The 17936-nt window shown below is 42.1% G+C and overlaps 1 protein-coding gene across 3 annotated transcripts in view; it reads left to right on the forward strand.

Moving 5' to 3' along the window:
• The first annotated feature begins 750 nt into the window (after window positions 1-750).
• The window catches only part of LOC133024033 (intersectin-2-like), a 37818-nt gene continuing 20632 nt past the window's right edge, over window positions 751-17936 (forward strand). For 2 of the 3 annotated variants that reach the window (XM_061090978.1, XM_061090980.1), the window contains exons 1-7: window positions 751-892; window positions 7989-8060; window positions 13376-13468; window positions 13595-13658; window positions 14538-14713; window positions 14883-15104; window positions 16176-16269. In XM_061090978.1, coding sequence (XP_060946961.1) covers window positions 8054-8060; window positions 13376-13468; window positions 13595-13658; window positions 14538-14713; window positions 14883-15104; window positions 16176-16269 — 656 coding nt within the window. In that variant the 5' untranslated portion in view covers window positions 751-892; window positions 7989-8053. The remainder of the gene's footprint in view (window positions 893-7988; window positions 8061-13375; window positions 13469-13594; window positions 13659-14537; window positions 14714-14882; window positions 15105-16175; window positions 16270-17936) is intronic. The other variant, XM_061090979.1, reaches the window with a different exon arrangement.

Consider the following 17936-nt stretch of genomic DNA (forward strand, 5'->3'; position numbering starts at 1 on the left):
TACTAATAACTAACAGCATGTTGATGAACTACAGTGTTGTTTATTGCTCATTTATTATTTTATAGGCGATGTTGCCTTGCCCTCTGTTTTGTTCAAATTAGTTTTAAAAGGGTTTTTTCATCTGCAGTACAAAATACTATTTCATTTTACAGAAATATTTAACTTTGGACATGCTGGTGTTGAATATGATCAAATCAACTGACGTTCAGATTAGTGAACGTGCCTTCAAAATAAAGGCCTAAAGTACAATGGAAAGTGAATATTTGATGTGGATGTACTGTGGGCAGGTTGGTTAGATCTATCCATCCATCCACCCACCTTTCAATCTATCCATCCATCTACATTTCTATTTATCCATCCCCCTACCTTTCTATCTATCTATCCATTTATCTATAAAAATGTTGATGTCGCAGGTGCCTGAGTGAGTCTTATTTTGAAACGGACAACCGGAAGTGCGTTGGGAAACAATGATCAGCTTGACTCCCTGTGTGGTGAGGGACACGCCCATTCCCAGTGCACACCGCCCCGGCTGCAGGATCCTCTCCTCCTCTTCCTCCTCCTCCTCCTCCTCCTCCTCCTCCTCCTCCTCCTCCTCCTCCTCCTCCTCCTCCTCCTCCTCCTCCTCCTCCTCCTCCTCCTCCTCAGCAGCAGCAGCAGCAGCAGCAGCAGCAGCAGCAGCAGCAGCAGCAGCAGCAGCAGCAGCAGCAGCAGCAGCAGCAGCAGCAGCAGCAGCAGCAGCAGCAGCAGCAGCAGCAGCAGCAGCAGCAGCAGCAGCAGCAGCAGCAGCAGCGAGGTGGTTCTCCAGCCTGGAGGTCGGATCTCAGCTGCTGCACCGCAACAGGTAAAGGAACAGAATCCACTCGAATGCGGCTCGGATCAGAAGTAAAAGCAGGTTAGTGTCACTCGCTGCTCCATGAAACCATCACAGTCACACAGCTCGGCCAGTGCAGCGGAGCAGCCCGAGCACTGGGGCTTCACTGGCTGCAGCTCAAGGTGTGATCAGTGTGTGACTGCCCCTTCAAATCTGTGGACATCCTGAAGCTGCCTGAGTGAGATCCAGCCTGTTGTCTTCTAGTCAGGGGAAGAGACTTGGGAGACAATTGAGACTTGGAAAAAAGGGTTTTCAGGATTTGTGTGTTTCTAATGACTGGTCTGACTTAGGTAAAAGAGACATTTATAATAAGTGACCAAATCAAGGAAGATGGGCAACTCATTTCCTCTGTGTTGTCAAGGCAGCGTCAGGTGTCTTGAATGTGTGGTGAGATCATCATTGGGAGGATGTTTCTTTGAGATCTAATATATGGATTTTAAAGCAGACGTGTGTATCGATATTGTGTTTTGCCTTAGAAAATAACCCCAGATGTTCAGCATTTTCCTATCTTCAGTTTCTAAATGTCTACTTGTGGTTGCCAAATGATGACATAGTCGTGTTATTCCTGGATTTCCCCCCCATGTGGGTCGGATAATTATAGATCGAACTCAGATTGTCCTTAAAATAGTTTGCAGTTGGGCTGGGCGAATTAATAAAACGACAACAATAATGATCACAAAATTATTTTTCATCTGTGGCAATAATTCAGAATTTCTATATGTACTGTATGTCTATGTCCTGCTTGTGCATTGTGGGAGCATAGTGAGGATTGGCAAAATGTTCTAACCTCATATTTGTGATAAACATAAAATAATGTGACTTTTATTGTGATCATTATTGACACATTCTTTTATGTTTATACAATTTTTGTCCGCATCGCCCAGAATCCCGTCTATTTTGTGACAGCTATATATTTTTTTTTATGTCCAAACACACTCAGATTTGAAGCCATATCTCTGTAAAGCATGGAAAATGTGACACGAGCATGAGCCCCTCCTGTTCGGAGCCTATCAGGTGCAGTTGTTATCTCACTGCCTCCGGTTTTAGAGTGTTTGCTGTGGAAACGTATTTCCAGACGTCAGAGCAGTTTTATATTAACGTCTGGGACACACCGGTGTAGCTGTTTATGTCTGCTCATGTTCATTCACTGCAGTATAGACTAATTATAGAGATTGCTTTGTGCGCGTCTGTGTGTGTGTGTGTGTGTGTGTGTGTGTGTGTGTGTGTGTGTGTGTGTGTGTGTGTGTGTGTGTGTGTGTGTGTGTGTGTGTGTGTGTCAGTGTGTGTGTGTGTGTCAGTGTGTGTGTGTGTGTCAGTGTGTGTGTGTGTGTGTGTGTGAGTGAATGTGTCAGTGTGTGTGTTCTGCTGCTTTCAGTGAAAAACAGGAGGCTTTCTTTGCTGAAGTGGCAAAGTCCATTTAAACAGTAGTTCATATGGCACCTGGCCTGATCTCAGGGACTGTTGCATATCCACCTGCCAAGAAAGAAAGAATTACATCACACACACACACACACACACACACACACACACACACAGAGAGAGAGACACGAACATAAACAATCATCTTCATACTGGAAGTGTGAGCCAAAGGTCATCCAGGGTATATTTTTACGTGACAGTCACAGTTTCCTGGAGATGAATCCGTCTGTGACAGTTTTATTTTTGGGGTCCAGAGTAAAGTTCTTGTGCTAAAGTGACACAGGTGAGAGACTCTGAGGTCGGACATGCTGCTGAGTGTGCGTTTAGAAGATGGGGGAGGGGAGTATCATTGCTCGAGGTGACCCACATAAAAAGGATGGATATAGGAATAATTCTTTCAGGGGTAAGCGTCCTGATTTTCACCTGCAGCACAACACAGGAAGGTTTGTGTCTGTCGTTGTGTGTGTGTATGTGTGCCTCTGTGCTGTTGTGAATGAGCAGGAAAATACAAAAACACACACACACACACACAAACACACACACACACACAGGCTTCTTTCTTCCTCCCCGGCCTCAGCAAAGCTTCCTGGGCTGTGTCTGGCAGAACAGGGTGCCTCTCTGTGTGTGTGGGTGTGTGTGACACACCCACACTCACAGACACACACACAGGCAGACGCATTGATATGCACATCCGACTCGGTGCAGCACGGCGCACACAGGTGTCAATCAGCATGCAGGGCAGAGTCAAAGGTTCTTTGATTCATTTTCTGCCTCGGTGCTGTGGGTCAGCAGGCGGCTGGCCCGGAAAGTGACTCACACTGTTCCTCCAATCAGAAGCTTGAAAAGTGCAACGTGTGGCGTTTCTCCACATCAATACACCGTCTATGTCGGGGGGGGGAACTTGACTTTTGTGGTTGCCCCTGCAACAGTGACATCACAAGAGATGGGTGGGGGACAGATTTCAGCCTTATTGTTGTCCCCAGAAGATTTGCTATGTCAGTGCAATACACTGCTCCATGGAAAAGTATGCAGAATTCCTGATTCATTAAGGTTCAACTTTTAATTCCCTCATTACTGTAGCTCTGTAGCTCTGAGCAAAGCCACACATCATTGATAATATATTGAAAATTGTTCCTCGTAGGTTTAAGGGGTTCTCTCCTGAACCAAACTGAATCCTTCCACCAAGTGTCGTGTTAATCTCTCCAGCAGTTTGAAACAAAAACACAACCTCCTAGGCACAGTTAATAACTCTGAATAACAAATACAACCAAATATACACACACCTCAATTTGGTTTACTTTTTAGTCAGCCAACCAACAAATCATATGAGTTCTTATCAGACTACTGTTCAGCGGTTGGATCAGAGCTGACTTCACTTGAAGGAGCATTGAGATGTTTGGTGTGAGCTGTCCGCACTCTGGGATTGATTGCTTTTCCGATATCGCTCCGCAACACTACATCTGTCATATCGAGCCAGAGTGAGCTGCAAGCCAAATCCAATCGGAAACGCGCAATGACATTCAACGCCCACGTTCCTTCCAGCTCTCCTTGGGCATTTAGAGAGCCATGAGTGAATTGAGCACCTGTAGAGGTGGCGCTGGAGTCGGTGTTGACGTCCTCTGTGACTTGTTGTGTTGCTCCTTATCCAGGATGTGTCCTGTTTGAACAACAAAGCCAATAGGAGATAATATCTTGTATTTGAGGCCGCACACACACCTCAGGGTGCAGGCGTGTTTGAGTAGGAGGGCGGATCATACCGAGTGTTTGCTTTCAGGGATGTAAACAGCGCACATTCAGAAAAAACAAATACTGTATGTTTAGCTGCAAAGCTCAGACATATTGTAAAGGAACAGTTCGCTGAATATTCCGTCAATATCTACCTTGCTTCCTGCGATCACGTTATTAGGAACATCATACTAATTCTGGGTAGTTTCTCCATTTGCTCTCAAAACAGCTTCAGGTCGGCTTGTTCACAAGATGTTGGAAACTTTCCTTTGAGATACTGTTATAATGTTTAATGCTACAAACCTCAATTCTGTGAGATTCAGATATGGTGACCACTGACATGAAACTAGTTTAAGACGCTACTGCTTTGTGACATGGAAGTAGCCATTAGGATATTGTGGTCATAAGGGGATGAACCTGGTCTGTGACAATGGAAAGGATGATTGATCACTTACATCAGAACCATCAGCACCATCCTGGTCTGTTGACACAAGGCACTTTGGGTCACGGCTGGATTCATCCTGTTCTTCAGCAGAAATCCGGACCAGTTCATGTTTTAGCCTGTGTTCACCGCTCAGGCATGGTCTTCTTCTGCTGTAGCCATCCATTCCTGCTGTTGTTTCCCTTTTGAGATACTTCTCTGCTCACCACAGTTGTAAAGACTGGTTATCTGAGTTACTATAGCCCCCTGTGTCAGCTACAACAAGTCAGATCATCGTTCCCTGACCTCTCTCATCAACAAGATGATTCCATCAGCAGAACCGCTGCACTCTAGATGTTTTTTTGAAGTTAAGTCTGAGGGAACTCTAGATGCAAGTGTTATGTGTGAAAATCTTCAGACCACCTGTTAAGATCTGTATTCGGATATTTAGTGGAGACAATAACCTGCTCCTCACTTGCAGTATCTGCATGATTTTCTGTTTGCACTGCCGTTGCATTATTGATACGTCCGCAAAGGAAGCTAAGTTTTCACCCCTGTTGGTTTGTTTGCTGGTTTGTTTGTTTGTAAGCTGAATTAAATAAAAGCAACTGAACAGTTTTCCCCAAAACTTGTTGGAAAGATGCAGTATAGGTTGTTTTATCTAACATCGTGCAATCCAGTTTTTCAAATATTTTCAAAATTTCCACTGGGAATTATTCATGGACCATGATGATAAAAATCCGGCACGTTTAGGCAACTGATATCTATGAATGTGTAAAATTTGCAGCAGCTTGACTGAATGTAAGGGGACTATTGGACCTTGATGGAGGTATGAGCAGCACTGCTTGTTATTGACCCAACCCTCATTGGGTCATCGAAGTAACAGGACCACTCTTGTCCCTGTAATGCAACACAGTTTGACAGCCGCACAAATTAATCCTCTTAAATCACCACAAAGTTGAATGGTTAAGCCGAACATCCGTCATGAAGCCAGGACTTGATGTAGCTCAGCTGTATTATATTGCATTGCATTGTATTATTGCATTTCAGCTAGGTTGGCTGACAACCAGTCCTATAAAAGAAAATATTCTACAGTGATTTCATATTTTAGGCAATTACTTGCCATCACTGTCAGATTAAAAGTCACTCAAAAGGTAATTTTTGTGTTTAATGTGGAGCACTGCATGCCGGGATTCTTGGCAGACACTATTTTTATTTTGGTATTTGAGGGCACAATATAGTCGATGCATCTCCACACTCACTCTGTGTCTCATTTCACAAGAATTCAGGGTGGATAGAGTTTTTAAAACCCAGTTTATGATGCAATGATTACTGAATCTGGATAAATACACAGTTAACCCTAACTTTAATATGATTTACAAGATTTTATTTGTGTTACAGATTCCTTTCTTCTTGATGTCATGTTTATTTTCCAATGATGAATTTATGGTTTAGGACGTGGAGTTGTCATCGTTCTTGCTTGGTTGTGTGTGTTGTTTTTTTGCCCATGCTGTGTGTATGTCTGTGTGTGAGCTTGCCAATACATTTTTGTGCATGCACAGGCGTACGCCACAGTGAGTGGTCCATTGCTCTTAAGTAATTGGCAGCTTCTGCGTGAACAGGGAGTGATTTATCCGAGAGCCACCACAGGTCTCCCCTGCAGGAATTCATACGAGGAGAGTGAAGCCAGTGATGGTGCATTGTGTATCAGGTGCAGAATGGACGCGAGGGTTGATGGGAAACGGGTGTGAATCCCGTAAGAGGGGATGCGAGGTCCAATGAGGGATGAATAAGAAATATGGGAGCAGAAATAGAGGAGGATAGAGTGGAGAGTGAGGTGAAAAGATGAAGGAGTGATTTGGTGAAAGCAGAGAGGTGATTTCTTGGAGCTAAGGGCAAACAGAGCTGAGAATATACAAGCTGGTTATCTATAGAAATAGATGCATGAATAGATAAATAGTTAGTTAGTTAGTTAGTTAGTTAGTTAGTTAGTTAGTTAGTTAGTTAGTTAGTTAGTTAGTTAGAAGGGCATGATCTTAATTGAAGATGTATCAAGCATGAGTGATGTGTGTAGTATAGTGCCAGAGCAATTGAGGTTAAAATGATTCCCAAACAACAGCACAGCAAAGGAAGAAGATTATTAGAAAGAGAAATCGAGAGGACATGAAACGACATCTGTCCTCTTCTCTTTCTGGGACACTGACAATGATCCAAGAGAAGGAATCTCATCAGCTCCCTGTAGCTCACAGTGTCTGCAGACTGCACTCAGTTCATGTATTTTTCATTTTGTGAATGTTATCCAAGTGTATGCAATGCAGATACATGTGGGAATATACAGTGTAAATAAAATGCTGATTTATACCTTTTCTAGTGCGATTTATCAAATATATGTATAGCACTAAAAAGTGACGGAGAACAAATATTCTTATCAGACCAATGTGTATTATAAATACATTGTAATACAAATGTTTACATTTTTAAGACAAATGTTTATATTCCTTATAAATTCCATAGATATTCATAATCCTGTTTACATAAATATTTGTATGTTTAGTAAGACTAAAATATCTACATTCCTTCTCAGACAAATTTATTTATATCACAACACAGAAAAAATATTTATAGTCCTGCCATGACAAATAATCATTTTCCTAATAATAGCATGTTTATATTTATAATAACACAAATATTTCTATGAATAGCAACAAATATTTATATCACTGAACACAACAAACACCTTTATTCCAACTTAGACAAATATTCATAGTCCTAATAAGGTAATAATATATTTATATCCATGTCCAACATTTATATTCCTAATAAATATATATTGTAAGTAAGATGGAGGCTATATTCATCCTTAGAATGATCAGACAAATATGTATAATGCTCACAAGACTTTATATACACATTGATACTAATATTACAGGACAACATATATCACTAATAATAAAATGTATGTTTCGAATTAAGACAAATGATTATGTTCCCATAAATAAGACAAATATTTATGTTTCTAAAAAAAGATGAGGCCAAATTCCATTGAGCTTGTATATGAACCCAAATGTCAAAGTGTATAAATAAAGAGACACTTAGGTTAGAGAATATTTTTGGCTGCAGCAGCCGTCTGTGATGTGTGAGCAGATTGGGATGAAAGCTGCCTTCCTCCCTGACCACCGTCATTTCTCCTCCACTGCCTGTCCTCCTCTTGCCTACTGCTCTCCGTCTGCATTGTCTGTAGCTCTGCTCTTCTCCTCACCCTCTCCACTCTCTTTCTCTTCCACCCCCCCTCTCCTCTTTTTTTATTTCCACCTCCTCTGTCCCTCCCTCACTCTTTCTTGTCAGCCCTCAGCGTGTTCGCCGCTCACTGTGTCTTCCCCTTGCATTGTTAACAGAGAGATGAGATTTATTATTTTCTTTCCTTGCTCTTGCGCGCATTTCAATCTTTTCTGTTCCCATTTTTCACTCGCACACATGCAGGCGACAAACACACGCACACACACACAAACTCGGCACAGTTACGCTTACATCTTTCTCTCTCTTTCTCTGCAGATGTCTGAGAGCTCGCCAGCTGAGTAGAGGACTTCCCTCTCTGCCCGTGCTCTCCACCTGCAGCCATGAATGGTAAGAACACTTTATTCTGCCTGTGCGTTCTTGATGCGTTTGTCCATTTGAGTCAAATACGCTTCGCCAAATACGGGGAGGGGGCGCTCAGGCTGAAAATGAACTTGAATGAAATTGATGGATGAGGGGAATAAAATCCAGAAACAGTCAGAGCTGACCAATCAGCAGCAAATGAGTGCATTTGCTTCATTCTGATGACATCAACCAACAGCTTCACAGGTGGCACAGGCAAAGACAGGACCTGAGAACCCTGAGATTGTGGTAATGGGATATTGATCTGGCCCTAAAGTGAAACATTAGACTTTAACCGAACCCATATCTGATCCCACGACACTGTTGCTGTACGTTCGAAACTATTCAGTGTGTGCTTTGTGCGGGAGACTGCGTCTGTTTTGTCCTTGGCATGGACAGAGTTGGTCAGCAGTGTGTGTGTATTTGCAATAATCCTCTTGTCTCTGGTGTTTGATCGCAGAACGGCAGCGGCAGCTCCCTAAGGGATTCTGTGAGAAGCGCCTGGGAGAAAGTGTGTGTTTGTGTTTGTGTTTGTGTGTTCATCTTGTCCACATGACTAATTCCAGCAGTTAAACAGAACCACCAAACCCCACAACTATAATCCTCTGCTTCAATTCTGTCCACTGGACAGAGAACGCAATTCAGAAAACTCAGTGTGTCATTACTTTCTTTTTTGGAAATGTAATGTATGGAAGGAGCAGGTCATTGAGTTACTGCACCTTCATTTTAACACAGTGAATCTGCAATGAGGCATCTGTAAAGTCATTAGTCTGGTGGATACTATGCAACACTCCTGGAGAGGGAGAGGTGTGTGTGTCTGTGTGTAAAATGCTGCAGCGTACAGAGACTGTTGATCCAATGGAGCTATCTGAACCATAACCTTGTCCTCCCCAGGTGAAGTGTTTGATATGTAAATAGTCATGAAAGCCGAGAGGTTGTTTCCCCCCTGAGACGTGCGCCGGCAATCTGGAGGTTTGACTCAATCATCTCCTGTGGACTGTGTGGCACCAAGACAACCGCAGCACACAGGCTGACAAAGGGAGCAGAAGCCACACAAGGCTGTTTGTGTCGCAGCTGCTGAGGAGCTGAAGTGTGGTACGGCCGTTTTAAATTCGGTGCAGGAGACGCAGTCTGTTAATGGACTGTACGTTGAACTGTATTGTGTCAATACTGGCACATGCTCCGGTGTATTTGCTGAGGGTCTGTGTTCTAGGTTGCTCTGCAGGATGCTGTTTATACGTTTCCTCTTAGTACTAAGGTCCAAGTAGTAGCCATGACTGCATGTGGATACGTGTGGATTGGATAAAGGGATATCTGTTGACTTTGATGTTTGTGTTTTGCTATACAAGCCAAGACATATATAAGGATTTCCAGTGGTAGCCTGCAGGGGTAAAATTGTGCATTGAAAACTGTGGGGGGGAAATGCCAGACAAGGTTGCCCAAAGTTTGCAATAGACAGCAAAGGCTATATTACAGGGATAGCCAATAGTCTAAAGGAGGCGGAGCCAGCTTTCACATAAAGACTGGAAACAGGGGAAACAGCTTGCTTGGCTCTGCCCACTGACCTACAGCAGTCCCTGCAGGTTGTCTGGAACCTTATGTTCTCAACAACCACATTTTGACCGGAAGATCCTGGAACTTTTAATCCTGAAAACTTAATTTAAAGGAACTAAAAGGTTTTCTTCCGCTGAGGTCTGAAGACGAGGAGGAATTAGACAAATTGGCATGCTGAACAACCTACAATACTACAACCACAACAGTAAACATGCTGCTGTAGATCGTAAAAGAGACGAGAGCTATTAAGGAAGCGTATTCAAAGCAGCGGAAAAGCTAGACTCAAAGTGGAGTTTACGAGCTATTGCAGAGATTTACCAGCTCAGACAAAATGCTTGAACACTTGACCAATGAGGCTTCCTTAGTGTTACGAGTACTACCTCTAAAGTTCTACATTTGTTACTGCGTAGAAACGTAGCTAACATTAGCTTGGGAAGTCACTTGTTGCAGTTTTCATTTGTGGACGCAGGATAGCCGTTTCCCTCTGCTTTCAGTCTTTGTGGCTTCACCATACAAACACAAGAGAGTTATCAACCTTTTCATCTAACTCTTGGCAAGAAAATTCTGTAATGTCCACAAGACTTCAGCTCAAAAAACCCTCCGGTCTTACATGCGCATCATAATTGGCGTTGAGCTCTTGTTGGCATCATTTGAACTGGCCTCCCGATGAGTTGCCATATGTTTCCATCACTATCATCAAGCCACAGAACACTATGGATTATGCCATTGCCTTGTAAGAAGCTTTGCATTGTCACACTTATCTCGGAGCATCCAGCCCTCGCTTATACACACGCTGATTCTGAAACAACAGGCTTATGGTGCATGCGGCCACATGTCCCATAGGCACTGTGCTAAATATCTCACTTACAATAGCTTCTAAATGGGGTCTGTCAAAGCCAAAGAGACAATGTGAAGAATACTCACATCCCCGTGTGAGATTAATTACTTTCTCCTGTTTAACGGCTGCGTTTTGCTGACACTGCAAGAAGTAGGTCGGGTGCTAATATTGGCTCTTTCAGGGAAAAGGCCTCGATGTGAGCAGGTGTTGCTCCGGTGGTTCAGGTTTGTTAGATATTGAAACCAGCCCAAGGCAATCGGCAGTGTTTGCTAACAAACAGATATTTCTGAGTGAAGCCAGCAGGTTATGTATCCCCTCATACATACTGTTGTAGAAAACCTTTAATCTTTTTTAAACCTGCTCCAGTTTCCTCTTTTTTTTGCTTCAGACTGTGCTGTTACCGAAGCTAAGCAGTCCATTTCGTCATTCCTTAGAGGTGTGTGTGGGGGTGTGTGTGCGTGCGTGTGTGTGTGTGTGTGTTATACATGTGTGTGCGGTTAACAAGAGCCAGTGGGTTGTTTGGGTTAGTGTTGGGGAGGAAGTGCCATCATGGGCAGGGTGGTATTTCCTGAAGTGGGTGAATAAATTACAGCATGGATACCAGGTCCAGAAAGACACACACCCATGACATTCTTAAGTATTGGATTTTTCTTTAGTAATAATATTTCGCCATTAAAACATGTTTCTGTCTTTCTATATGAACACATCTAGCAGAAATCAGAAAGAAGAGAATCATGTTTATTATAAGAATCTGAGTCAGAGTTGTTCAATGGCTAAACTGTAGAACACTGTACAGTTCTCAAAGAGTGAATATTGTAACCTCATCATAAAAACCAATCACATATTCACAGAGGCCACATAACATCTGTTGAGTTGTTCCCATTAAAGAGCCGTAATGTTAACATTGGCCCAGTTTTTGATATGACGTGAAAACCTTTCCAAAGCCAGAATTCTATTGCTTTACACTCACCTTTTCCTTCTTTTAATGCCTTTCCTGGACATTTAATATAGATGGATAGACACATGTATGTAGAATGAATAATACGCACTGCTTTGATGATTTCATCTTCAGAATGTTCTCTTATAATCTTTCCCTGAAGTCACAGATCAGTTTTGAGTTCAATTCATTGTACATTTTCACACCGGGATGTTTCAGCGAGCTTCAAACCAATGGTGGGCTTATAATGATAGAACTTAAATAACACACTCAACACTCGCCGTTGGGGGAAAAGTCTGTGTAAACATTTAGTTTGACGGCGGTGCTACGGTTCCTATGGCGACAACCAGTGGCACCGGGGAGGCCCGTCTGTCGCTGTCGAGCAGAGAAAGACGAGGCGGCTGAAGCGAGCTGCACGAAACTCGCTGGATGTGGTTTACAGTCGATAATCTAGTCCGACGCTTTGCTGCTCTAGTCTGACTTCATCCGTTGTGCATCACTTTCCTCCGCTGCCTGCGCCCATTATCTGTCTCTGTCTCCTTATCTTTGCCTTAGTCATTCAATTGCTGCCATATGGACAGATCCATCTGTGCCTAGTGTCCACACAGTCAATTATCTGCTAAGACTGGCCATAAGGTTCAGTTTAAGCAGGCAGTGAAGGATGAGGCTTTGAGTTTGCCCTTGATTGTGATATGATTTGATTAATTTCATGTATTCCATCATGATTAATTGATTATCAGCTCCCCCCTTCTATTTGAGACGTCTCATGAAACCGAGTAAGAACTGAGCCTCACTCACCCCCCACAGCACATTGGACTTTATATTTAATTCATGGACAACCCTGAACTTACCTTGAGATATGCAAGATGCATGCGGGGTGCAAAAAAAGCTGACTGCGCACTTTTATACATTAATCATTGTCGGGAGCTGGTAAAGAGGGGTTTCATCTGCGGGGCAGATCTTATTTGGGATGGAAATTATGCAGACTTTTTGGAGGGTGAGTTAAAAAAAAACAGACTGTGCTGAATTTGTGTGTCAGCATTTCTGCTTTGGGGACTTGAAATGTGGAGCTGGATTTCTGTGTATTTGTGGGTGAAGCTCCGCTAACACATGCTGGTTTCAAATTGTTGAGCTTACTCTGTTTATATTAAATGTTTTCTTGAAAATAATATTGTAGCATTTATTAAAGTTGTGAGATCTTCTTGTATATGCACCAGTAGCATCAAGTGTTGTATCGTGTGTGTGGTGTGTGTGCATTTGTGAGTTTGTATCTTTGATATAGTTTTTTATTGGTTCAAGCTCTTCTTTATTCATTAGGTCATTTGATCATTTGACTGGTTGGTCCACCACTCTGATCTATGCCCCAAGTGGCTTCCCACCGTGGCATCATCATTCTTTAAACCAGTTTTAACCATGTTTAGGACACTGCAAGCCCACCTATACCTATGACAGGCACCCATTGGATAGTACAAGCTGTCAATCACACATTATCCAAGCTCGAATGCATACCGAGCTTTATTGCCTATTTAACTCTAGATAGGAGCGTAATAAACTAAATGAACATGATGGTGTGTTGAGTTATATTTGAAACTAGAGATTAAGACCATAAACTCAAAGAATTTACTCACATTATAAATCTAGTGAAGAATGGAGCTCATTTTCTATCAGATTTATCTAGAAACTTATTTTTGGAACCACAGGATTCGCCCTCTTTTGGTCATTGGAGGAAATACAGGTTTAAGGCACTTGTGTAGTCTACGTCCATTGTTATTCAGTCTTATGCCTATGTCTATGTATGGTGTATTTTGTTTATGGTGATGTGGTTCTTAGTCTAGCGCCACCGTGAGGTTGTGTTTTCAGGTGTGAGATTGGTCCAGATGTTATTCAAAATATTTGCGATGCTCTCACAATCCTATTTGATGCATGTCAATTTAAAACATTTCAAAATTCTGCCTTCCCTCTTGATTTGTCCAGGTGGAACCAGTGCGTGGGCCATCACTCTAGAGGAGAGGGGCAAACATGACAAACAGTTTGATACCCTCACCCCTGTGCTCGGCTATGTCTCAGGTAGGCTGTGGTCATAACAAACAGACTAAGTGCTTGTTTATGAGTAACATCTTGAATTGTCGTCAGTAAGCTACCTGTATCAAATGTCTTTCTCTGTAAATCCTTTTTTTGTTGGTCCATCTGCAGGAGAACAAGCGAGGAAGTTCTTCCTCCAGTCTGGCCTGCCCCCTTCTGTCCTGGCTGAGATCTGGTCAGTATCAACTTAGACCAAAGGCTCATCTGTGCTGCCTTAACGTATGAAATGATACATATGTTTCAACGATGTAACCATCACTGCCCGCTTACTTCCATGTGTTGTTTTACATTGGCATTATTGTCAAGCAATACGTCCACTAGAGGGCAGCACACAGTCTAGACTTTCTGACAACAACCAACATATCAACGGTAATTTCTTACCAACTCTTTACGTCTCTCCTCAAAAAGGTCCGCCATTGTGTAATTTTCTCGTCGTGTTCAATGGTTGTCTTGCTCGAACAACTAGCTACACTGCCCGCCCATGGTTTCCAGTGGTACTTCTCTGTTTTGTCTGTATCCGTAAGCTCTAAGACGACACAAATAGGGACGAAACAAACGCAGAGTATGGAGAGAAGGCTCCATCCGTTTTTGTATAGGAATCTTATGTTGAGTATAAAAGAGTGAAACGTCATGCTAACTTTTATGTAGATGTATTGTGTAATCAAGACCACGTTGTTCACTAGGTCCAATCTTTGTTTTTGTTCAGAGTTAGTTTAGCCTGCTTTCAACTTCCTATTGAGCACTCACTTCCTTTGCAGCCTGCCCCACCTAGTAATCTGTGTGTGTGTGTGTGTGTGTGCAAGGGGTGTGTGAGAGCAAGGGGTTTGTGTGTGTGAGAGAGCAAGGGGTGTGTGTGTGTGTGAAATTAGAACACACAGTGTGTATGTTTTGGTATTTGTGTGAATAACACGACTGGAATTCAGTCCCAGCAGAGCTTTGTCCCTTGTTCAACTCCTCGTTTCTATTTTCACAAAAACAAAAGAAATGACCAGGAATGTACGATTTGCTATAAACGGATCATGTTTTTATCGCTGGCCCTTTCCTCCTCCTGTAGGAACCTTGCTGACATGGAGGGTGATGGGAAGATGGACAGACTGGAGTTCTCCATCGCGATGAAGCTCATCAAACTCAAGCTTCAGGGCCGGAATATGCCCTCTGTCCTGCCACTCATCACGATGCAGCCTCCAGGTTCCAATTCGGTCCCAACTGCCCCATTATCAGCACCTTTTGGTAAAAATGTTCATTATATAACTACCGTACAAAAATATAACTTTTTCACTCTTTCCCTGTGATATGTATTTTAAAGGAGACACGTTCAATAATGAAAGTAACCCATTTTTAAGTCTAACTTTCATCTGAGTCTCTTTAACCCATTCACCTGTGTGTTTCCTCCTTATAGGAATGGGTTCTATGCCAAATCTGTCTGTTGGTCTGTCCTCCATGTCGACTATGTCCGCCATGCCCATCCTAACACACATCCCGGGTAACCCCCCCATGACTTCTTCGCAACCCCTGGTGCCGACGTCAAGGCCTTTTTCCCTCATCACCTCCCTGGGAAGCGCCGGACCCCCCTTCGTCAATGTCAGCCTCCTCACCCCACCACTCGTTCCCAACAATACAGGTTGGTTCTGCAGCAGAACCATTCTAAAGAGATGCATATTGAGGAATTGATTATCACCAGTTCATTCAATTTAGACTCTGGGTCAAGAGGCTGACGTAGCTTCTGCTCCCTCACACATGATCCAAGAGAGAATATGAAATAAAGTTTCTGATTTGACACTTGATTCAAATGGTTTTAAATAGAACCCCAAAGTGGAAAGATTTTAAATTAAGTTTTAATGGTTTTGCCCATTTAGCAATCACTAATTTAAACCTTCCCATAGATAACAACTCAGGAGGAATGATACTGAATGATCGTACAGATGAATTTACATGTATCTTCTGCAACCTAGTGCTTGAGTGTGATATTTAGCGTGTCAGGGTAAGTTATTCAGGTCCTGAACTTCAGTAGTGAAGCAGTGTAGTGGGGATTACATATCCAGCATGAAAAGGCTGCAGCTTATCTATCTACTCCCTGAGGTCATATGCACTGCAGAGAATGGACATAGCAGTATATGCATATATATATATATATATAGTTACTGTATCTATGTAATGTATATACAATGTATACGTGGGATAATTTAGTCATTCTTTTCCTTTGGATTTGTACTTTAACTCACTCATGTCTTTATTTCTAACCCCTCCACCTGTTCCATTTAATCTCCCTCTCACTGTTTGGTTGTGAAATGGACAATCTAATGAGAGCGAGTGTGAATTTCCTATTTAAGTTGGTGTTCCCTCCCTATTTTGATCTCCCTTTTTCTCTGCTTACAAGAATATATACAGTTCTCAGTCCTCATTAGGGCCATGTTGCAGAAAACCAGGATCTGCTTTGTTTTTAGCCAGATGTCAATAACCCTGCTGCTGGAGTCCTGTGTGCTGTGACTGTAAAGTGTGAGAGATAAGATTAGATATACCTTCAAGGGCAACTGCAGTATTTCAGAGATGGATTGCATAAGAAAACCATACATACACAGTCTCTATGTATTTATATTCATGCACAAAAGCCTCAGACATTTTCTCACATTACCTTGAATATTTCATATTTAGATATTCACTATTAACTCCCCCCACGACAACTGTTTTTCAGGGTTCACTCTCTCCGGCTTCTCTTCGCCCATGGCGTTCTCTCCAACCTCTGGCATGTCAAAAGCAAACTCTCTCCTGGACCTTGGATCCAGCAGGTGAGACCCAGATTGTACTAGAATTCACACTGCAAAAAACTGTGTGTATTATGACAAACTGTGTAAATGCTGCTGTAAGATGCTTAGGCTTATGTTATACTGAAATTACTGTCACATTTTAGGATTATTCAGCCGTTTGCAAAAACCACATTTCCTCGGTCAACACATCAAGGTCTGATTTAAATATAAATTTAGACCCCAAAGTATGTCATTTCCTAGTGAGTTAGTGTTTTTTTAAAGATGTACCATTTATAATGCAGGGTTTTTAGAGTCACAGGCAGCACATTAGTTTAGTAATTCTAAAGAAGCAGAGTTTTGAGAGGGAAGGACTCGGAAAGTGAACACAGGCAGATGAAATACTCAGATAAAGGAGGAAACAGGAAGGACATTTTCAAATCAGATGTTCTGGTCTGCTACAGGAGGAAGTCGACTTGTTTAGAGTCCCAAACATTAGAAGAGAACAAATGGCAGCCCTATAGGAAGAAGTCACTATTGGGTGGTTTCCATCTAATATTTGTATTATTATTATATTATTATTATTATTAGCTATAAGAATCAGTGAGTCCATAACATTATTTTATCTCAACAAGTCTTAAACAGAATACCATGAAAGTACATGTACAGGTATTCATTGTCCCCCGAGAATGAACTCTATAATGAAATTCCATTCACTGAATCAATATGATTCTGGTGTTTTTTTAATTTTCATCTATGACTATCTGGTAATAATGATATTTTACTTCATGACTAAAATTTCAAAGCCAACTGGAATGGCACTCAATAGAGCGCATACCTCTGCCAAGGCCCAAGAGTCCTTTATAAAACCATTTTTAATTCACTACATCTTGATTTGAATTTGAATTGGCACCAAATCGTACACATTTATAGATTTCAGTCTCTTAAATATGCCAGATTTTTCTCATTAAAATCCAAGATATATCCTTGCATTGTGGAAAAATACACTGTCTTTGGAAACTAGTCAAACGTGTTCAGGTTCTTTCTTGGTGTTTTTGTAGTTTTTGTGTAATCCTGCTGACAAACAAAAAGCGGAGAGCAGTAATAACCTGACACCAGTGGAATTTAAGACGTCCAATGCTAACAATGACAAACATTATAGCTGGTCATATCTTGGAGGGAAATGGACATATGAGATAATAATTCATCTTTGCTAGTCATCTGCAATCTTCTCTGATTGCATTTCATCTCTCGCTGAAATTGTTACACAGTGGTGGGACGTTCCAAGGAGTAAACAAAGGAGCCGTTTGGGGCAGTTTCACCGACTCAGTATAAAAAAGAACACACAATGTAGTATCTAATATCCTCGATGTTCCTTATGGTGTTTTGTGTGGTTTGGGAAAATTGTAAGAGTAGTGTCTGGTTTCATTGTTGTGAATGGCCCAGTGGTTCGTACAAAAAGCCCTGACCTCAGGTGTAGGTGGTGCAGGCCTCAATACCAGAGAGTCAAGTAAATACAGGTTGCTCCCAGTTCACTTTAACCTTCCACTTCTAACCATAAAACCCTCCGATTTAATGTTGTTGTCTATTTTTTAGACAAAGAACAAGTTTTATAATGAGGAGTTTCAACTGCGCAAGTTTATAGATATGCAAACACACTCATACACACTCATAAACATATACCCACATTGGAAAACGCCCTTGAGCAGAGG

This window comes from Limanda limanda, chromosome 18 (genome assembly GCF_963576545.1).
Source record: "Limanda limanda chromosome 18, fLimLim1.1, whole genome shotgun sequence".
NCBI lineage: Eukaryota > Metazoa > Chordata > Actinopteri > Pleuronectiformes > Pleuronectidae > Limanda > Limanda limanda.